General features: G+C 48.4%; 1 protein-coding gene across 4 annotated transcripts; it reads right to left on the bottom strand.

Moving 5' to 3' along the window:
- Positions 1-1,190: 1,190 nt before the first annotated feature.
- Positions 1,191-22,668, bottom strand: Abhd5 (abhydrolase domain containing 5, lysophosphatidic acid acyltransferase). 4 transcript variants are annotated; one of them, XM_004835072.3, is made up of 7 exons: positions 22,516-22,668; positions 13,877-13,962; positions 11,262-11,634; positions 6,685-6,839; positions 4,500-4,611; positions 2,761-2,947; positions 1,191-2,505 (listed from the first exon to the last, which is right to left on the bottom strand). In XM_004835072.3, the coding sequence occupies exons 1-7, from the start codon at positions 22,557-22,559 to the stop codon at positions 2,416-2,418; spliced, it is 1,047 nt and encodes a 348-aa protein (XP_004835129.1). In that variant the 5' UTR covers positions 22,560-22,668; the 3' UTR covers positions 1,191-2,415. The 4 variants fall into 4 exon arrangements, with proteins under 4 accessions (XP_004835129.1, XP_004835130.1, XP_087043012.1 ...); XM_004835073.4 differs by lacking the exon at positions 22,516-22,668 and adding an exon at positions 22,099-22,275; XM_087186886.1 differs by lacking the exon at positions 13,877-13,962 and having other exon boundaries at positions 22,516-22,648.
- Between the last annotated feature and the right edge of the window lie 32 nt (positions 22,669-22,700).

The raw sequence follows: 22,700 nt of genomic DNA on the forward strand, positions 1-22,700 counted from the left end.
TCCCTTCAGATTAATGTGCTAACAAAGATGTCAGGATAAGTAGCCCCTTTTTCCCATGAGCAATTTTTAAAATATTGAGTCAGTGTCCTAGTAACTGCCAAAGCCGACCACTCAGTTTAATAGTATTATGATCTCATGGGTTTTATATGTTTATTTCAAACCATCATTCTTTCTGTCACTCAGACTGTCCCACTCTGGCCACAGAGATCCCTTCAAGTCGGCTGCTGGGCCCTGCTCTGCCACCTTTTCTCGTTGCTTGGCTGTTGGCTGACACAAGATGTTCCGCACCTGTCCTTTCCCCCGTTAGTGGGGCAGCCTGGGTGCTAGAAGCCCTCAGGACAGAGACAAATGTTTCTGCCCATCAGCCCCTGTCCTGTGGTAACATGGACAGTGGACCAGTCCACACCAAAGCATCAGCATATACAGCTGTCTCACTGCAACCACCAAGTAAAATTTTTTCTAGGAAATAAAGTCAAAAGCACAATGCGCATAACTTAGCGAGGATCAAAGACTGAAATGGATTTTTAAAAAAGAATATTTAGCACCCACTGCATTTTCACTGACTTTCACTGCTGGTTCGATCTTGACAAAATTACATACAGCTCACCCTGAGGTAACACTTACTTTATAAAGCATTATGACAGCAGTTTGCAAATAAAGCAAACTCAGCAGGAGAGTAAGTTTCCATAGCATGTGGGTACATCCTTTTCTGGAATTACTGGGCACATCTGTGGCCAGAAATCCTGTTTACTAAGTGAACCTAGGGGCTTCCCCCCAAGCTCTGGGACCCAGCTTCCCACACTGACCTTCAACAGCGGATAATTAAGAGACACGCGTGAGCACCACACAAAGGGACAAGGACATTACCTGGATCATCAGAGCCACTTCGCTCGCCTGAATGTGGCTGACTAAGAACCCAAAGCCCTTGTTCTCGGGTGGAGAAATCAAAGCTCCGCCTCACTCTGCCCTCCGGCAAAGCAACTGGCCTGAGGGTCAAACAAAGGGCCGCTTATCCACACTGGGCTTCAGAAGTTTGCCTTTTCCTTGCTGGGAGAGGGAATGCTGAGAGCAGAGCACCCAGTCTTTGTGGCCATCCATCCACAGGGCTAGGATCTTACACTTCACTTCCGGGAAACTACAAATTCCCCAACAAACCATTTTAAAAAAGCAATAACCCAAGGCGTGAAGCATTATTTGTTCTAGTTCACTGTTTTTTATTTACTGAACCCATCTTTCTCCCAGAGAAGCAGAGGTAACAAAACAGAAGGCAGACGCCTTGCTGGGGACAGTCCCATTCTGTTTTCTCCTGTAGAGGGTTTTCACAGCAGTCTTTACCACAGGGAGAGTGTTCACAATTTCAAAGTTTTCCTCATTCCAAACCTGCAAAAAAGTGCTATGCTTGATGGTAGTTACTGTCAAATAGTTCAATCAACATTGTAGAATTTCTGGAATATAACTTCAAGTATGTTAATGGTTTAATTCACACAGTACTCGATAAGTAACAGACCTAGTGCTAGCTCATTTCATATTTTAGTGGCAAAAATGTAATCCAGTTTTAGCACCCATGTACAAGAGTTAAATTTCAAGAAAACATGAGATGACTTGGTTTCTGAAAGGTCACTGTGCCGCGTCCCCATCGGGGAGGAGACCTGCCACTGGTTCTGGAAAAGATAACTGCTGAGTGGGAGAAGAAAGAGGAGCCGCTATGGTGAAGGCTTCTGAGAATTACAGTTGTCGTATTTTCTTAGAAATGCAGGCCTACATCATACACAGATGGTTCCGAGGAGCTGTGCTGCTGCAGGGTTGTAGGTCAGGACAGATCACAATGAAAGTGCTGAACTCGGGCACAAAATGGAGGGAACCCTAACAGTGAGGCCGGGGCTGACTCTGCCTGTTAACTCAAGGCCTCGCTTGTCACTCCATTTCAGCAATGACGTGTTTTCAATGGCTGACAATTTTCCACAGAAAAGTTCCTCTGGATTAACTGTATCAGTTACAAGACATGGTAAATACATGCAAAGAAAATAAAGTGCACCTTTGCAGGGTGTAACACAATCGACCCAGAAATCATTTCTTTAAATTGGCAAGACACACCGCAATATGAAAAGTACTTGGCTAGCAGAGTCAGGTAAAGTGGAAAAACAATCCTGCTAAAAAAGTACAATTTTTCAGTGTATCAGAGGGGCAAACAACTTTTTATTTAAAGTTACTAAATTTGGAGACTTGTGTATTTCAGCTGTGTGCAGAAGAAAGAAAATCCATTCTTCTAGAAGGCACGAAGTGGTTCGAGTATGCAAGCGACTCCCTAACAGGACATACGTGCAAAGTGTGGGCAGAGCTGGCCGGTGGTGCGGCCTGGCCCGCATCCACGCTGGTTCTCGCTGAGGCGCCCCGCCCGCCAGGCGCAGGCTCGGCTCAGTCCACCGAGCTGCAGATCTCCTTCACCTTCTGGTTGAACTCCTCGGGCTGATCCGCGTACACGTAGTGCCCCGCCCCGAGGATGGCCTGGCAGAGACAGGGCCATCAGTGAGAGACTGAGGAGGCCCTGAGTACCCTCACCACATTCAAATGAGCCCCAGGACGAGGGCTGCAAGACGGACCTACACAACCCTGAGGGACTCCTGGCAGGAAGACCGACCGCACCTCAACGCCCTCTCCGGTGAGGCTCGACGGGGCACCCCATCCCGCAGCGGCCCTGACCGAGGCTGAGGGGTGCGGAGGAGAACTTCCGGGGTCACCCCTGCCACCCCACGCACTTACTATGGTCTTCACGTAGGACTGCGGCCGCAGAGACTGGATGCTGCTGCCGGAGTTGCCGTCTATGCAGGAGCGGGCGCCGAAGATCACCGTCACGGGCACGTCGGGGTGCAGCTTGCCGATGCGCAGGAGCATCGGCCTCTTCGCCCAGCCGTAAGGGATGGTCATGTTCTTGAAGGCGGTCTCGCCACTTTGCAGGGAGAAAGGCACACAAGCGTGACCCTGGAGGATGAGGGCCACACTGTCTCTCACTCCCAAAACATGCCCTACTCGGCTCCTCTTGGAAAGAAAATCACCTAGGAGACAGCAGGAGGCTGTGCATACTTTAGCTGATGAAAAGTTATCTTCTAAACCAAAATACGCAACTGTAATTCTCTTATTCAACTATCAGGTTATTGCTTGCGAGGATAGTTCCATGTGTTTTCAAACGGATGCAAGGGCAATCTCCAGGGCTCAGGGCGCCAGCTGTCAAGGTGATCAAGGTAAAAGCGGCCCAGACTCATGGTGGCGCACATCCCAGGAGGGGCCATCCTGCGGTCCTTTCTGTCTCTCTTGAAGGACAAGGCCTCATTCAGAACGGCCTCTTAGGAACAACCTGGGTCTCAGCACAAGAAAGGCAACAAATCAGGACCCATAGGCGTGGGTACTGAGGACGGGGAGGAAGCGCAGACTACAGACCCATGCTGCAGGACCAGACTAGGGTTCTGTGCAGCCTGAGATCTGCGGGCAAAGCCGTGGGCAAGCAGCCAATCCAACAGCACCAGCTGCAAGTGAGTCCCAAACCTCCACGCCCTGAGGCTCCCGGGCCCCCAGCCTTGCTCCGCACCCAAAGCAGAGAACATCCAACCCACTGCACCTAAAAGGCGGTAACTTGCATGTCTTGGTCTGCTCCTCAAGCAGGTGAGCAGTTTCCACAGAAAGCCAGGGAGAGAACAGACACGAAGCCCATCTGTGCCCAGGTCTCCGTCTGGGAGGAAGCAGGGTCTGAGATGCGGACCCTGGCCCAGCCTACACTACAATCACCCGAAGTGTGTGCCAGAGCTAGCGTCCGAGCTTTGGGCTCCCTGGGGAACTGCAGGGTCTGGCTTGGCTGCAACACACTCCTCATGCCTGACCCGCTCATGCAGGGCCTGCAGCTGTGCCTCCCACGCTGGGCACAGAGCAAAGGGCTGGCAGGGCAGCCTCAGCCTGGGGGAGGAAAGCTGCTCGAGGGCCCAGGGCCCAGAGACCACTCCCTTGCCTCCTCTACACCCCCCTGCTGGGGAGCACTCACACTGCTGGGAGACACGGCTTCTGCTCTGAGATTCCTAAAACAAGACTTCCTCACCTTTCCCACAAGCACTGCAGGGGAAGGAAGCACACCCCACCACTCTCTACCCATCAGAACCCAGGGCAGTGATTGTTCAGTGGGCACTCTGAACAGGTGAGTAACTAAGAAGACTTGGACAGGCTGGGTATGGCACACACCTGTAACCCCAGCTACTAGGAAGGCTGAGGCAGAAGGATCACAGGTTCAAGGCCGGCCTAGGCAAGTTAGTGAGCCCTTGTCTCAAAAAATAAAAAAGGGCTGGGGATGTAGGATGCCTAACATGCATAGGGCCCTGAGTTAAAAAAAAAAAAAAAAAAGCACCATTAGACATTTACCCTCTTTATTTAACTACTGATACCAATCTGGGCTACTAATGTATTCTCAAAAAAGAAACGTTTAAAACAAAAGATGCAGGTCTGGGTGGGCGGCTCACCTGGGGGTCTGCACGTTGCAGTGGTAGATGTACTCCGCCACGGTGTCGTCCTCAAACATCGAGGAGTACTTCCGCTTGAAATCAGGCCTCAGCCGCTGCACTAGGCTCAGACCTGTTCAACAGCAAATACAAACACGCAAGTCTCGAGTTACAGTTAGCTGCTGGACTAACACCACTGTGAGCTCAGCGTTATGCCCACGCGTTCACGTCTGTGTTTTGCGGGGAAGAAAGCCCACTCCGGAAGCTGCTCTCAAGATCCCAAAGGAATGAGGGAACCGGAAGTGAAGAATGCTGTAGACTGACTTACAGTGTGCGTCAGGAGCTCAGAAAGCTCCGTTAGTTTCCCAAGACTTTGTTTTAGGGAAACAGCCTTTAAACAGTGACTAGGACAGGCTACCCACAAAATGATCACCATCACTTGTTTCCTGCCCACAATTACAGCACATCAGCTTTCTAAGCGAAGCAAATTGGGGTTCATAAATACTTCTGCGGGAGAATAACTGAGTTTCTGTCCGGGACACCAGCACCTGCAGCTCACCCCAAGACCCCACACCCACTCGAGGGGGCGGCAGGACGGGCTGAAGGAAAGAAGACTAAGTGCGTTCACTGCGGGGCCAGGCCCGCCGCTCCAGCAAGGTTCAACTACACACACACACACACACACACACACACACACACACACACACACCCTGAGGAGATCGCTGCTCCACCGAGAGGTCTGGGTGCTGCACATCTGTCACCCCCAGTGACACAGTGACAGCGGGTGGACTCACCGAGTCTCCAACCCAGCCTCCTCTGTCTCAGTACCTTGCTCCCCCGAGCCCACTCATGTCTCAGGACTGTAGAGCTGGCTCTTAAGCAGCTCCCCAAGGAGGCACAGGCTCGGGGCAGGGGAAGCTGGGCAGGGAGAAGGGACAGGAGCCAGACCCTCACAGAGCCGTGGTGCCCACCCCACCCAGCCTCTGCCCCTGCCCGGTTCTGGCCAACAAAGCCCAGCTTCCCTGCACCATCGGCAGGCAGCAGCTGGCCTCCCCAGGCCCAGAACGACCCCCGAGTGTCAGTCCCAGATCTGCTCAGTGAGGGACATATAAGGGCGTGGGGTAAGGACCTTGGGAAGGGGGCCTTTTCTCTGCTTTCCTTTCTTCCAGGTCTAGATACTGCTTTGTGAGGGGAGCCTGATGCCATGGCAACCATCCAGCAGCCATGATGGAATGGGTCAAGAAGGTCACGGACGCGGACCCAGCCCCGGCTCAGAGAGCTGCCCGCTGGGACCACCGCTGGAGCCCCGAGCTCCAGACTGCTCCATGAGGAGATGACAGCAGGCAGGGGAAGCCACCACTCAGGCCTCCAGTGCCTGCAGCCAGGCCACTCCTCGCTGACACAACCCAGATGGGGAGGGAATTCCCATGCCCCAAACCCTGGCACCTCAAGTACGATGAGAAGTTCACACACGTCCGGAGTGCCCAAAGCCCTGTGGGGAGGGTGGCTTTCCCTTCCCACCACACCGTCATGCTGCAAAAAGGAAGCACTCTCAGGGTGGCGACACCTGTTCACCAGGGTTCACACTTGGTTTGTCCACCTGTCCACCATCACCCCCAGATGCTCCTGAATGGCACCAACAGGGCACCACAGGACCCTTCTCCCCGTGCCCTGGGCCTGCCTGAGACGCACGGCCTGCCTGGCTCTTCGCAGAATCCTCAAGACTGACATGCCTCGCCTCAGCACTTCCAGCTTCTCTGTGGAGCCAGACTCCCATCAGACAGCTGGTTTGTTCACCTCTGGGCCTGGGCTGGGACTCACTTATTGGAGGAGGATGAGACAGAGCAAGGGCACAGGGTTTCTTTAAAACAATTCTGACTAACAGTGGTGATTGGCAGATGCAGCATGGTTTTAGCTTTGTGACGACGGCGTGGAGCGACCCGCGGTCAGCAAACCCTGTACTTAGGTTGCATCTCCCACTGGGCTGTGATTCTCATGACGCTGGGCAGTGATGCACAGTTCCCCATCGGCCTTGTGACCATGAAGCCGACAACACTCTCCTCTCTGGGTGCCGTGTTGCTAAGCTATGGTGTCCAGCAGCTTTCCAGGTGCGCTTCTACTTAGTATGCAGTCCTGTGCAGACCAGGGCGCCTGCCTCTCAGACTCCTCGCTGTACACACTTCCTTCCCTAGGCTGTGGCACTCACCAAAGGGTCCTGCGATCCTGAGGCCAGCTAGGGGGTTAAAGGGGGTCAGCGCTGCTCCCAAGGCTCGGATCCAAACCGGAATGGGTCTGTCCTGGTCAGCGAGGTCCGGGCGCTCGGGAAAACCCCAGGGTTCCACCAGAATGAGATGACTGACCCTGTTGGGAGGAGCAGATTTACGTTCGTTTGGTAAGTTCACCTGAACACTACAAAAAGTAAGAGCTTTAACAAATAAAGGCGGAATGAGCCACCTTCCAAAACATTTGTTAAAGAGAAGACGAAGTGCTCAACGGCTTATGCCATGCTCGCTCTGTGAAATGTTTTGAGACCCAGTAGGGTTGAGAGCTGTACAGTAGACAGAGGTCGTTATTTTTGATATATTTAACTGCGGATAACAAAAGAGGTGTGCAAGTCGGGTATGTAACTGTTTCTTCAGAAAACAAAAGTTGTCTTTTGCTTAAGCCACATTCTGGCAGGTGGTACAGATTACTAACCACTCAGAAAAAGCCCAATGGCTCCATGAATGTCAGGGTTCAAACTGAAGAAATGAGTGAAGATCGAGCGTCACACTAATAAAACAGTCTTGTCTACCACCAACAATCTCTTATAAATCAATCGTTCTAAAAATGCGAGAGAGGTCAGGACTTAAAGTGGCTCAAAGGGGCTTCAAATGAGCCTCTCCACAAGCAGGAATAATGACTCCAGAAGCAGGCTGGAAACACACCCTGCAGTGGGGGTGGGGTCTGATGAGATGGGACCCCACCTCCCCAGGACGACACCACCCCACAGGCTCCCACTCCTTTCCCAGAGACTTTTCTTCCTGACCAAACACTCATTCCAACTTCATATAAAATGATCTCTTATCATTAACACTTTTAATTTTTCCATCTTATGAGACTTGTTCTAGATGAAGAACCCAGACCTACAAAAGTGCTGGATGGAGCTTTTACACATCCCAGAGATCCCTCGCAGACCACCAAGGCCCTCCTGCTACAATGCAGCATTAGGTAACCAGACCCGCCACACACGCCAGCCGACGTTGCTCCAGGACGAACTGACGATGATTCCCAAGTCCTTTTGCTATGTTGTAACGGAGTCAGAAAGGTAAAGAATGGGGTGTGTGCTGGTGGTATCACTGCTTGTGCTCAACAGGTGTATTATTTCTGTCAGCACATGTACGGCTGAGTTAATAATGAGAGTTGTTTTTGACTTTGCATTTTTGAAAGAGAACGCTTCCGAGCACAGAGCTCTACTGGCCTGGAGAGCACCTGGCACAGCCTTCCCTCGTGGATGGGAAGGGAGCTGAGACTCTCTCCAACGTGTGACAGATGCCAGTGGGCCACAGAGTGGGCCTCTCACCCAAACCCATCCTAGCGACAGAGCGGCAAAGCACACCTGAGCAGCTCTCAGCCAGCACTCACCCTGTGCTCTGGACTGCAAAGCACTGAGACATCGAGGGGAGACGTGTGACAGAGGCAATTCCATGTACTTAGTGGCTTCACAGCCTAAAAACGTCTTGGAGAGTATTTGCTAAGACTGTACAGGAAAGAGACGGAAAAGGGGTTTTTCTGGCTTTGAATGGCAAATGCCAATAAAACACAGACTGTCTTGGTATGGGGTTCTGAGCAGCAGGACAGAAGGAAAGAAAATTTGAGGAAAAAAGCACTGAGCACAGAGCTGGAAGAAAACTGACAGCGCCCGTGTCTGTCCCTGCAGCCTGTGTCCTCTGCCTTATGAGGCCAGTTTTACAGCTGAGGCTGTCCTGGGAGGTAGGACGGGCACACCTCCCTGAGTCACCACTGGCCAGGGCACAGTGTCTCTGCCCTCATCGGCCTTCCCAGCACGGCCAGGCTCCCGCCCAGCGTGGGGCCGTCGGGGTTTCTGCTGGGTAACCTTCCCACCCTTTGAGACCACAGCCCAAGCGGCACACCCTAGGGCACCATCGCTAGGCATCCGGGTCGCTCCTCATCAAGAGGCCTCTAGCTCCACCTCCTCCCCAGACAGCCTCCACCTGCACATCTCTCTGAAATGCAAAGATTCTTTTAAATCTCACGAAAGCAGAATAAAAATGCCAGCCCCGTCAAGAGAACGCTGGACGTGACATTAAGTGTAGGTGCTGTACACTCGCTCAGGTGCCTTGCTCACCACGCCGGAGAAGCACCGTGTGCCACAGAAGCCTCCGCAGGCTGCTGAGACGCCCCAGAGGGCCGCAGGGGAGTGCTGGCCCGAAGAGGGCCGAGGGCCACACTGCCCCGAGTGCGGGTCCCCCACAGCACCCCCACACACGTCAGCCGTGACCATGGCTGGGACAGCTGAAAACCTAGAGAACCCAGCCGTGCTGAAATTCACTCGTGTTTAATAATTTTGGTTTTATGTAACCAAGTCCAAGCAAATAAAACCACACTGACTTTGCTTCTCCCTCCACTGACATTGGACCACAGGCGGAGAGGCGGGCAGGCTAGGAATACAGGGTGAGTGCCCCGCACACTGTAGAGCGCACGCAGTATGTTGGTGGTGAGGAGAGGAATTCATAGCGCGAGTTATCCAAGCCTTCTCCTGCCCACCTCTCTCCTGCCTGGTGCCCCGGTGCTGACACGGTCCTCCAGGGTTACCTCTAGTTTCAGGTACAAACGCTGGCAACCATTGTCTAAACTGCCGTCAGTGCGGTGAGGAACGCTACTCAGTTAGATCCTTTCTGCTGTTGTCTTTCATAGACCCCAGGAGCCCCCATCTCTTCAGAGCATTCAGTCTTTCCACCTGCCATCATCAGCAGATGGCCAGGAAGGGCCAGGCTGCCAGGACTTCGGGCCCCATCTCCCCAGAAGCCACCGACGTCGGCGTTACAGGGCGGACATAGCAAACCCGACGCAGACGGCAACCCACGAAAGCAGCTCTCGTGAACGAACGGCTCTGCTGCCTCTCCCCAGAACATAGCCACTTCCTTTTCCTCCTTCTCACACACAGCTAGGTGTCTGTCATCAAAAGCAAGGCACAATGAGTGAGGGTAATCTCTGAAATGCCAACCAGGAGGAGACTCTGAGTTTCCTTTGGAAGAACAGGTCTGTTGGTTGACAAGACAACTGCTGCCTAGCTCATCATCAACTACTCTCTCCCCAGAAAAACCAGGTAAGGATGCTGAAGTTCAGGTAATGTCCCCACGGAGGAACAGTGGCTGGGCCACAGGAAGAAGCCTTCCGGACCCAGGGCTGCTGCACCACGGCCAAGCGTGGTACAGAGTACACGCTGGAGTCAGAGGCACACAGAGAACGACGCCACCCATGGCTGCTCAGCCCTCAGCATCAACATCCCTGCAGCGCTGCACTGAAAATGAGGCCAGTGGAAAAACACCCCAGCAACACAGAGATGCCGACGTTCTTTTTTTATTTTCTTTCCCAAAAAATAAGTAAAACAAAGATGAGTTTTTCTTCTATTTTCTTCACAATCAGCTGTGAGCCCCTCTCCAAGCAGCAGCATGAATAACAGGAAAGAGTATTTTTAAAAAGGTAAGGGCAGAGGGTAATGCTAGAAAAATTTTGAAACAAACATTAACTCAATGACCGAAAAGCGTTCCACAGCGAGAAGGTTAGGGAACAGTATAATCAAAACCCCGGGAGGAGCTGGCCCAGGGATGCACCGGTAATCCCAGCTACTCGCAAGGGTGGGGCAGGAAGACCAAAGCTCAAGGTCAGCCAGGGCCACTTAGCAAGACCCTGTCTCAAAACAAAAAAGGGGTTCTGGGGATGTAGCTCGGTGGTAGGGCCCTTGCCTGGCATGTGCAAGGCCATGGGTTTAGTCTCCAATAGACAAACAAAACAAGGGCCAGGGATTTAGCTCAGTGGTTCCACCGCCTGCCTCCCAAGCACAAGGACCTGAGTTCGATCCAGGTACCAAAAAAAAACCAAAACAAAACAAAGAAAAACAAAACACAAAACACCTGGAAGATGACAGACTCTGAAGGAACTGGTTAGAGAGATTCCACAATGTACTCTAAGTCACAAAGACAGCACTAGTGCCTACATCAACCATGGCGAACCTTTCAGAGTGTTCAATGACACAAACAGCATGCTGCGGCACCACTGGGCTGGGCTGTCTAACTTCTAACCTTCTGTTTCCAAAACAGCTTACTACTACTTAGAAAAGGTAGGAAAGAAAAGCCTACCGGACAAACAGGCTTAATATGATAACAACAATAAACAATACCACAATAATTTTTTTTTTTTGGTACCAGGGATCGAACTTGGAACCTTTTACTTATGAGGCAGGCGGTGGAACCACTGAGCTAAATCCCTGGCCACCACGATAATTTTTATTTGTAGTTTTAAATTATGCACTAAATTTCATGCAATTCTAAATAACAAATATACAGTCCTTTATCAAACTTATCAACATGCAGCAGTTTAACAGGAAAATCTGGTACCATTATGTCAGCTAGGAAACTGGCCATCAGTCACGGGCTCCTGGTCTACAGGGTTCCTCAAGAGAGTGACTGTCCCAGAAGGCCCAGTCTCGAGTAACCACCAAATGTGGAAACCAGAGCGGGGTGCCACAGCCACAGTTCCCCTCCCGCCACCATCACTTACCTCAACGGGTACTTCAGCGCATAAGCAGCGGCCAAGAAGCCCCCCAGGTTGTGTCCGAGCAAGATCATCCTCTCCAGCCCCAGCGCACACCTCCACTCTTCGACGGACTCCACAAACTGATTCTCCGCTTCCTCCGCGTCACTGTCAAACCTGGGTCTACTGCTCCGTCCAAAGCCCAACAAGTCAAAAGCATAGACGGGCCTGTCAGCAGAAAGAGCTCCAAAATTCAGTGCCCACAGTCCAAGGCCACCTCCAAAGCCATGGAGGAGGATAAGCGGAGTCTTATTTGAAATATCCTGAGAGAACTTCAGGGTCCATATTTTATTTCCATTAGATACAAGAACACGTTCTTTTTGGTAAGTGCAGGGGACACCTAATAATACAGAAGAGAAATTCTGCTTAGCTTTATTACTTCTGGGCAAAGTATTCTCAAAACAACCAAAAAGTAATGATCTAAAGAGCACATGGTATCCAGTCATATGATTTTACAGGAAGATAAGGCAGGAACTAGTCAGCATGAGGCGCCAGGCAGCCCGAATTCAAGTCCACAATCAGCCAGGAAATGCAGATAATCACAATCTTGTAGGTAAAAATTCTTAACTTGCATTTAATGCCATCTGTCTAAATATGCAGTACCCCAAATTACCTAAAGATGCAAGGAAATTTGAAATTTTTTATCATTAATGTATCAACTGAATAACTAAACTTTGGGTATAGCCCTTAATTATCTGTATATGTTCACCTGCAGAACCAGTTGTTTCTGCCTTTAAATCAAAGAATTGATTTTACTTTTTGTATTTACACAGAGGAAACCAGCAGTTGCTCAGAATATTAACAATCCTATGTCCCTACATGGGGAGGAGCTCAGGGTCTGGAACCAGAAGTGAGTGGGCATTAGTGCCAAGCCAATCACTTCAGCATGTGAGCCCAGGAGCCTGCATATTCCCATGAAAATGATCCACAGCACTGACGAGAGGGCTCACCTACTGCATTACCAGCTACCCTACGGGGTCTCTGCTTTCCTGTCTGACACCGGAGCAGGGGCCAGTTCTCACTCTCATCTCATCCCCAGTTCGCAGGGGTAGGGAACCAACATTCGCTTAAATGCATGAAGTGAGCATCTACACCCTTTCTCGCCTCCTGACAAGAATGTCTATTATTTTTGGTAAACAACATTAACAAGTTTGTCAGTTTTGTGGAGAACAACATTAGCCAGGTATAGGGAGCGAGGAGAAATTCATTTTCATATTAAATCTCAAAGTCAGATGGCTAATTATCCCTTCCTAAGTACATACCTAGTTATGGTCACTTACTCCTGAATCATCACAGGTACAAACAAGAACATTCATTTACGGGAAAGAGGATAAAAACAGGTGTGAACAAACATCTCCACATGCAAAATAATCAGGTAAACAGACTGCACTACTCAATCCATGCCTCTGAATTATATGAGCAGGACAAAACTGGACACTAAACACCACTGCTTAGAACCATACCCACAGATACCTGTGAATGCCCTGCCAGAAGTTTGGATAGGTTTCAGTGCCCAAAAGAAATTTTAATAAAAGAAGGTCTCCACATCAATTTAAATGTACGATTAAAGAATCCTAAAATGTGACAGCCAGATAGAATCCCAAGGATCATCCTACTCCTCTATCTTACAGGTAAGAACCAGGAATCTGAGATCCTGTAACCACCTGGTAGAGGATCTGGACCTAAGCCAGTTACCTGGTTTTAGTCCAGCACCTGCTCTACTATGCAAGGCCCCGGGATTCCTAGACTCTGTTCTCAGAGTACATAGTGTGGGGACACTGTGTGTGTGTGTGTGTGTGTGTGTGTGTGTTCCTTGAGATCTTTTGAGGAGTACATAGTGTGGGGACACTGTGTGTGTGTGTGTGTGTGTGTGTGTGTGTGTGTGTGTGTGTGTGTGTGTGTGTGTGTGTGTGTGTGTGTGTGTGTGTGTGGTCCTTGAGATCTTTTGAGGCCAAAACTGTTCTTATAACAGTACTAGAACTTTATTTTCCTTCCCACTCTTATCCTCTGTTGAGTGTACAGTGGAGTTTTCCACGTATCACATGATAGATATGTGGTTATCCAAGAGACTGAAAGTGGAAACAGATGTGAGAACTCACCTGACTTACATTAAGCCAGACACTAAAAAGATCTGCAAACATGTAAACAATGCTCTTCTCATTACATTTTGTTTGGAGAGTAGCTATATATTTTTTTTTATACGCATGCTATTTAAAATAAATACTAGGTTAAAATAACCTAGAGTGGGTCTTTTACTATTATTTTCAAATAAATTAATATATTAACATATTTTCAGTTATGCAATTTTAACTTCCAACATGGTAAATACTGATAAATATAACTCATAAACAAAGCTCCTTAGGGTCCTTCCTAATTTAAGAGTTTAACAGTGACCTAAGAATAAAAAGGTTGAGAATCACTACCCCATCCACATGTTGCCACCTGTTGTGACACCAAAGAGGAAAACATTCCTCTGTCATAACTAACAGGCCACAGAATCTTATCTCTAGTTTCAGGGCAAGGTGACACAGTGGATCTATTTTAGCAAACAGTCCAGATAACTGAGGAGAAGAAAGCCTTACATTTTAGCATTTTCTCTTCAGCTTCTTTAAGGAGCAGTGGAGATGTAGGGCACCAGGTGGGAAGCCAACCCGATAGCCATCCTGACCTAGAGCACAAACACAAAATGCAAAAGGTGAGTCAAAACTTCCAACTGGTATGTGTCAGCATCAGAAGAAAAGCAGCAGAGGAACCTGGCATCTGGGTGCTGGTCGGAACTGGTGACAAAGGTCACCCCTGAGGCCAAAGCCTCCTGACAGGTGCTGGGAGAGACCCATAGCCTGCATACCTACACATGGATGTCAGAGTCCACCTGTGCGTATGGGGAGTCAGAGGCTAGACATGAAGAACACAAGGCATCCCCAGGGCAGGACGCTTCTTCCCAGGGTACAAGTGCAAAAAAGTGAACAATCCCAGGCAGGTTCATCTGAATGGAGACTGCACGGCGAGTGTGAGATATGCGCCATGGGTGTAGAGAGAACTGAACCCTCATTACAAATTTCAATAAAAAAGCTTCAAATGCGGTGAGAAGTAGTAACATATCTCTAACAATCTGAACTGGTTAACTGCTAACAGAAAAACAAAGCGGCTTCAGGTTCCAGCACAGCAGGGGAAGAGAATGGCCCGGACAGTGACCCAGAGAAGAGAGGCCACAGGTCTGGGTGTCAGGCAGGGACAGCTTGGGAGCCTGGCACTGAGGGACCTCACACAGCCAGCAGGGCGGGCATGAGCCTGCAGACCAAAGGCTCACTGAGGGCCGGGGATTTAGCTCAGTGGTGCTGCCGCCTGCCTCACAAGCGCAAGGTCCCGAGTTCGATCACCGGTACCAAAAACAAAAAAACAAACAAACAAAACCCCAAAGGCTCACTGAAATAACCTGGGCCCACATAAGGCTTCAACGGCCAGCTGGCAGTCGGCGCTGGGGGCTACGTGGTGGGAGTGGTTAAAGTAAGAACTTGCTGGTGAAAGAAAAATGAATTAGAAGAGAAAAAGTGGCCAACCGGTACAGACTCCAGATCAGAGGTAAGGGCTTGAACTGACATTGGCAACGGCAACAGAGACAAGCAGACGTGGCCAGGAACACGTCCGTGCACGCCGGGCTGGGTCTGGTAACTAACTGGGTGGACAGAAAGAAGGTCTAACAATAAGGGCTCTCACGCCTGTGTCTTGGGGTGCTCCGATAATGACAGCAAACACCAATGAGGATCACTGAGAGAAGAGAACCCTGCTACGTTGCAGAAGGTCCCCAGCAGTGGCTTCTGAGCTGTGTAGGGTCGCCCTACAGGTCTTCCTTTCCCTGTAGTTTTTCTCTGGGGTTAGAGAATGTTTGCCGAATGATTAAGTCATTGACCATACAGCCCAGGGATTCACAGTCTAGATCTCCACTTCACCGATGGGAAAGCTGAGGTTCAGAACGTGAAGCACCAGGTCCAAGGACCCATGGCCAGGAAGTGACACCAGACAGGAACTTGGAGTTGCATTCGGCGCACCAGAGCCTTGGTTCTCGGCGGCTGAGGAGGTGCCCGCCACGCTCACAGCACACACTCCTCAGCGGGCACAAGGGCCCTTGCACCCTGCCCAGCCTACTCCCCAGCTCTCTCGGCACTCCACGCTTTCTTGGTGTTGCAGGTCTCCATGGCTCTGCCCACCTCGTCCTCTGCCCAGAATGCCTCATGCTTCCAAGACACAAGCCCTGACTCGGAAGCCGAGGGCGAGTCTCACCCTTGTGACACATTACATTATCTAGGAAAAAGAACTCCAGGCTTCAGCAATTCATTTTCCATTCATTCTGCAAGTTTTTGATTGCTGAGAAAAGTGCTTAACAGGCAATTAAAATAAAAGAATCTCAGTATTCTTAGAGTTTTTACAAAATAAACATTCACTTAGTAGAAGCTCTTTCGTCCTTGACAGGCATCGGGTCTCACTCGGACAATAAAAATATGACCTAGTACCAGCAGGCATTACTTATAACTCAATCCCATCCATTTTCCTAAGCAAATATCCCTCAAATCGTGGCACAGTTCTTTGCCAGACAGAACCAGAGGTCAGTGCCAAAAAAATAATGAAGTGAAATGAACTGTAATCTACTTAATCTACTATTGCTCCAAATGATATGAGAGACAAGCTGAGATAAAGGAAACACAAATGCAATCTCTGTTTCAGTCTTTTAAGAAAAACATTGTATGAAAAAAGTAGTTCAGGCTCTGAATGCCCACTATGTAAAAGGCACTAGAGTTTAAGCAGTTATAGCCAGCTCACAGTACAGGAACTGTGCCTATCTCCAGAGTGGTACCACTATGTCAAGACCGTCCTACCAAGGGCTGGCTGGCTGTCCTTCGATTCTGCCTCCCGATGACCAGCTTGGCTCAGTCTGCCAGTCTAGAGCATGACACCAAGAACTAGGGCTCTTCTGTCACAAGAAGCACCAACCTACTTCCCGGTTTCACAGCAGCCTTTCCATCAAAGCAAACAGTATTTTTCCAAGTCAGATTTTTCTAAAGCGTATTTGAGCCAAAAAAAAAAAAAAAAAAAATCTGTACTTAACAAAACACAGTAAAATATTTTCATTCTTACCAGATCTGTAAAGATAACACATTTCTCCTAAGCCCTGACAATGTTTCTGTCCAGGTGTACTTTACAATGAGGATAACATGTTTTGTAGAAAGTGTCTTCTACTTGCGGCTTAGGGCTGCTTGCAGGATTGATTGCTACACTAAAAAGGCTCAAGGGAACATTTCCAAAGAACGAAAAGCAAAATCCTCTTTAGTTAAATCCCTTTAGTTGATTGCCCTTTGTTCTGGAGTTTCCACACCTTATCTTGCCACCTCTATTGCTTCAAACCCTGAAACTTACCCATCCCTCCCTGTGCCCGGTCTTCGGGGTAATCAACCACACCTTCTGAGAGATCACTGACCCTTCCACGCTCTTCTAGACATAGGATGTGCCAGGCTAGGACTTAAGAGGTCACAGAATTTAAGGTAAATATTCACATGGCCTAGCTATTAACAGTAAACTGGACACAGGCCTGCCTCCTCACAGCGCTGGAAAATAAACAGAAAAGCAAAGGCTAACTTCTCTATTTAAGCATATAATCAATAAGGACTACATCTACTGTGAGACCCAGACTTCAGAAGAGACCAGAGGACTGCAACACAAAAAAAGGGAGAAGGAGAGAGAAGAGGAGGAGAAGGAAGAGGAGGAGGAAGAAGAGGAGGAAGGAAAAGAACAGGAAGAAGGAGAAGAAGAAAGACATTCATCACTGGGACCGTCATTTTCCCAAAGTAACAGCCTGTAAAACTAGGAAGGCTAGTTTTACCAATGCACACTGGAGGCTTCTCTACATGGCTCCATCAGCTGGGCACTGACCTCATTAGCAAGGCAGAGGATCCAAGCCTAAGCATCTAATCAAAGAACCAAATAAAAGGTTTCTTGTTCTGTAATCACTGCTGTGGAAATGGAAAATTTTGGTGAGCAGACTTCTAAGTAAGGAAAGCTTTACAAGACCAGAGTAGAAGGGACAAGCATAAAGAAAGCCAAGAAGGACTGAATATATCAGCAGAGCATATTTATCTAAGAATCTGATTTTTTAAACTTTTTAAAATTAATGAATTGTTTTTGTGATACTAGGAAAACACTAAGTTACAGTCCCAGCACTGAATCTGATTTTAAGTGTCCTGAGTTTGAGAGGTGGACACTAATTTTCTTCCTTTAACATTCTACCTAATGTCTTTTTTTTTTTTCTCAGTATCATTAATATTGTACTTGTAACCCATGCCACAAACATTTACACTTCCTGGTAAATCTGTTTTCTTTTCTGAGACATTTGAGTATCTATAGTATTACTAAACCTGGATTACACAATCTATAAATATTGTGAAATAGTGAAAGAGGTTTCAAAGTATTCTGAAGAAAATATACAGAATTCTAGCCAATTTCTACATACCCTTGGCCACTTAAAGTAACATTTCTAATTAGGTTATAAGTAAGGAGAAATTCAATATATTAGAATTGTGATTAAAATAGTCTCCATCACTATCCTGCCACAGTCAAGAGGGAAAAAATCATGTTTATTATCATTTTCTATAAACTAATCTAAGCACAGTATTCAATCTCATTTTAAAAAACCATTTAGATTTAATTTTTATTGTAAAGACCCAAATTAATTAGAGGTATGAATATATGTACTCCTCTGAAACAATTATTCAACCAGTGAATGGTTGAAAACTTTCAAACTGAAAATCATAACACAACTAAAGGCCTTCTTTCTGGGAAGCTGACTTCTTCAATCTTACTCTTGGGAAACAAGAAAAGACTATGTCTTTATAACTATAAATGACTAACATACCACTTTATTTTAGATAAATGATAACTGAAATGATTCATGTTATCACCGACCATCAAATGAACGACAACATAGGAACTTTCATATATTTTAGCACATCCATTACGAGTCTTCCAACACTCCCTCCTCCCAGCTTATAACTTTAAAAAACCCACAGCTGCAGAAAAGCCATGTGCTGGTAGTGTTTTTCTCCATCATCTCCTACCTTTCCTCACGAGGTAAACAACTCAGCAGCCAGACACTTAACATGACCTCGTCCTCAAACAATCTGAAGCAGCCACCTGTGTGCTTTAGATTTACATTGCTTAACCAGGCAGAGGAACATTTCTTTGTACTAGTTTTAAAATATGCTTATCCATGGAAAATAAAGAAAATAAAACTAAAAATTCTGGGTCTCAAACTGAATAATTATTATAATTATTTTTAATAAAATCACCTCCCCACACAGTTATTTATAGTTCATAATCAGGAGTGGGGAATCATAGAGGCTAAACTTTATATCTAACAATCAGTCAAGGCTATTTTTAAATGAATTATAATGTTTCAGAATAGCTATTATGAATGATATAGGCCAAACCTTTAAGGACTCTTTCAGAGACATCTGTAATTCTGAAACCTACTATCCGTGTTGTTTTTAATTACGGGGACACGCCTGCCTTTACAACTTCTGTGTCACAGGACTGAAGTCTGCATTTGCTGGCCTGTGAGTGGCATTTGAGAGCAAGGACAGGGAGGCATGGTTGGTTCATCTAAGGTCAAGAAACAGAATCCTAGTCTCATCCTCCTGGCACAATTAAAGTTCACGGCCCTCACTGTCCTATTCAAAGGCAAAGTTTCCCAAATATCTTAAGGTGAAATTTAATTCCCACACCTGAAAAATGCACAGTCTACTAGATTTCTGACCTTACTGCTGTCCACATGAATTTACAACAGTTGAAGTGCCTAATAAAAACTTACTGACACTATTCATAAAGCCCCTTTAGGCTCTACAAGGCATGTGAGTAACGCAAAATGTGCTGCAACTGAACTGGAAAAACAAATATGCAAATAACTATACTAGGAAATATTAATTGAAGTGCGATAAAGAAAGTTTAGAAGAACACCATGGACCTTTACAGAAGGAAGGCCACCATCGGCTTTGAACTGAGAAACCATGAATCAAACCACCGGGAACAGGAGGAAGGTGAGGAATGTGTCTAAGAAGCAGATAGGGCCTGGCTATGGTCCAGTACAGACAAAGGAAATAAAACCCCAAAGCACAGAAGTCAGGCTCTGGACACACGAGAAAGCCATTGTGAGTGAGGACATATCATAAAGCCCCAGTGTGTGACTGCTATAAACAAGTGCTGATGAAATGAGGCATGCTGAAATCGTATCACCAAGCTTACGATCATCAGGGAGGCCGAAGGAAGGGTGCGAGCCAGGAGGCTCCAGGGTGACGAGCACTTAGGGTCTAGTGGGCTTGGTAACGGATGTGGTGTCCTGGGGTGACGAAGGGGTGCAGAGGGCTCACCGAGAGTGCCGCAGCTGCCATTCCGCACGACCAAGACCGTGTGCTGCTGATAAACACAGGGAAGTCAAAGGCAAGGGCTGCGCCTTCAGTACTGTCTCAATGCGAAACAGAAGAGAAAAAGAAAGAAGGCGGAATCCTGGAGAATGACTACATTTGGAAAAGAGTTGAAAGAAGAGAACCTAATAAAAGCAACTATTGTTCTCAGGTCAAATAAGCAAAATGTTGTAAGAGCAAAAATGTTTAATAACAGTATCAAAAAGAAGTCCCTATCATTACAGTATCAAACACTGAAAAGGACCCGAGAAGGATAAATACTTGGAAAAATAAAAAGCACTGTTTTTAATTTTTTCAAGTAGTAGGGATTGAACCCAAGGTCAGCCCTTTTTTAAAAAAAGGTTGTGACAGGTCTTGCTAGGCAGGGCTCAAACTTGTGATTCTCCTGCTTCAGCCTCCCAGAGTAGTGTTTCCTGATTTTTCAGAAGTCCTGGGGCAAGGGTTACAGGAGGGAGATGGCAGCCAGGAGGAAGGCACTGATCTCAGCAGTTCTTTAAAAAGACAGAATAGGGGGCTGGGGATGTACCTCAGTGGTTCCGCCACCTGCCTCACAAGCGCAAGGTCCCGAGTTTGATCCCCGGTACCAAAAAACAATAATAATAATAATAATAAAAAGATAAAATAGAGAAATCTACTCTTCCATCTCCAAGGCAAAAAACGACTTCAAATTCTAAAGTACACTCAGTAGGATGCTGGCAAACCGACTGAGGCAGCAAGGAGAAAGAAAATTCCTTTATTATACCTTATTTATGGCATCTAACAATTTCTAGAATGTCAATACTACAAATTTCAAGTTGGCAGCAGTTTGAAAAACTCCTAAAACTTTAGCACTAGCTACCCAGTGCAAACAGAGCCCAGCACTCCATTGCAAACCACCTATTTTATGGTCTACCCTACAAATGAGCAGCTGTGTTAACCTTCCTCCTAACTCAGTTGATAGGAATTTCCTGGACCAGCCTCACCGCCATTCACAGAAGTCTACTCTACTCTCCCTACACTGGGCTTCCACAACGGTACTGCAACTCAGCAGCCCTGGGTCTGGAAAGCTAAGTGGGTCCCCAGTGTGTCCTGCTTCACTAAGAGCCACAAGGGACAAGCAAGAAGAAGAGCCTGCAAAAAGCTGTCAGGTGACTGTTTCACACTTGTTTCCTCTGTTAGTCACCTTCCTGTCGGTATCAGACTGCTTTTGGTTGGAGTAAAACAACACCACAGACAGCGAATTACAAAGAAGAGAGGTACTGAAGGATTCTGGCTCACGGTTCTGGAGGCCATGGTGAAGGGGTGGCCCTGGGTTGGCCTTCCTGCTGACAAAGTCCCAGGCAGCACGAGGAGTCACAGGGCAGGAGTCGGAAGCACGAGAGTACACAGATGTATATATGTCTGGTCTGTCTTTGTCTTCTTGTAAAACAGCCCGGATTCCATCACTGGGGCTGCACCCCAACGCCCTTACCTGGTCCTGATCTCTTCCTAGAGGTCCCGCCTCTGACCACTAATCAGAGTGTTTCCCTCTCTCAATACCTCACTGCGGAGACCTAACTGGCTCTGCCTGAACGACTAGGGAACTTGACTCAAAACAAGAGTCAAATATGAGTCCAAATCCAGGTGAAAAAGAGCAGAAACATGGGGAGGATTCCTTGGGGGAAGGGGTCTGATCCAGCCCTGCTCCATGCTGGTGGCAAGGAACAATGATACCTAGCACACCTAGATGTACCTCAGATTTACTGTGACCACATTCGGGGACCCCAGCGGGAGCAGAGTTTCGCCTTCTCTGCGGGGCTGCCTGACAGTTCCAAAGGCCACTCCAGCGTGGACACTGAGCACTGCTAGTGTGGAGACCGCCTGCCCAGGGACCGCGGCTGGTCGGCTGCTAATGCCTTTCTATGGGTTGCCCTCCTTGATCTTCAGCCACAACCCTAAGCCACGAACCCCTTCCACGGTTGCGCCCTGGTCTCCCGAGCTCCATAACAAGGGCAGAGAGTCCACTCATCAGCAGTCTCAGAGCTAAACACGCAGCGACTCATCTGATGGGCACACAAGTCCCGGTCGGGTTCCTATATGCCACCCCGGAAATTCAACACCTCTCCTCAACTAACAGGAAGTTCATCAACAAAGCGAAACGGTGGCCCCACTCATCACAGAAACAAAACTCAGAATTGGTTTCTCACATTTCACAACTTTCCTCTTCTGGCACTTTCACAAACATCCTTGTTTCATAATATCTCATATGCCACCATTTAGGTTACAGTTCCCATCACAATTTCTCCAGACATCTGAAGTCGAACTACTGCCTAAATACTCACTTAGGAGGGGAAAGTATATACGCTTACTTTCCTTACCAATTACCAGTCTTGAAAAGTCAAGCAATGATCTTCAGGGTAATGAAGTTTTTTCCATAGCTAATCTTCTGCTCAGGACTGCGCGAAGGTCAGTCACAGAGAGGAAAGAATAGCTCCGCCAACCTGGGCATCACAAAGCTCCACAGCACACGGCCGCTCCGACCTGCAAAGCCCCTGCAGGCTCACGCCGGGTTTCCGGGGCGCATGCGCACGCGCACACCCCTCCCAGGAGAGCCAGGACAAGCAATCGCATAAGGGCCAACACAGGAGGGGCGGCACAGCCTGAGAGTAAAGGCAGATCGCCAGGTGAGAGGAGCGCTCACTTCCGAGTTCAGCGATACCCTAAGCTCCTCAGGCCCAACCCTCGCCGCCCCGCGGGGCCCGGCTCCCCCCACTCGGGACCCCGGGGATCCTCACCCCTGGCCTGTGTCCGCCGAATCCACCTCCTCCTCCGCCGCCATGGCAGCGAGACCCGACGCCGTCCGGAAGCCGGCTGACAGGCCGACTGAAGCGCCAGGGCCGCCGCCGCCCTTAAGACCTAGCGCGAGGAGCGGCACCGTGCGCTCTGCGCATGCCTGGCCCGCCCCCGCCGGCCCACCCTG

The sequence above is a fragment of the Heterocephalus glaber genome, unplaced genomic scaffold, assembly GCF_053883595.1.
Source record: "Heterocephalus glaber isolate CG9 unplaced genomic scaffold, H.glaber_assembly_v1.0 deba00001504, whole genome shotgun sequence".
NCBI classification, from domain to species: Eukaryota; Metazoa; Chordata; class Mammalia; order Rodentia; family Bathyergidae; genus Heterocephalus; species Heterocephalus glaber.

What these genes read in the sequence shown, in the direction of transcription:
- Abhd5 (XM_004835072.3), bottom strand. Translation starts at nt 22,559, where the DNA reads ATGGCGGCGGAGGAGGAGGTGGATTCGGCGGACACAGGCCAGGG. An exon ending in GCGCTGAAGTACCCGTTGAG is followed by an intron (nt 6,840 to 11,261) that starts GTAAGTGATGGT and finishes TCCTCCCAACAG; the next exon opens with GGTCAGTCATCTCATTCTGG. An exon ending in CAGGATCGCAGGACCCTTTG is followed by an intron (nt 4,612 to 6,684) that starts GTGAGTGCCACA and finishes GCTGTTGAACAG; the next exon opens with GTCTGAGCCTAGTGCAGCGG.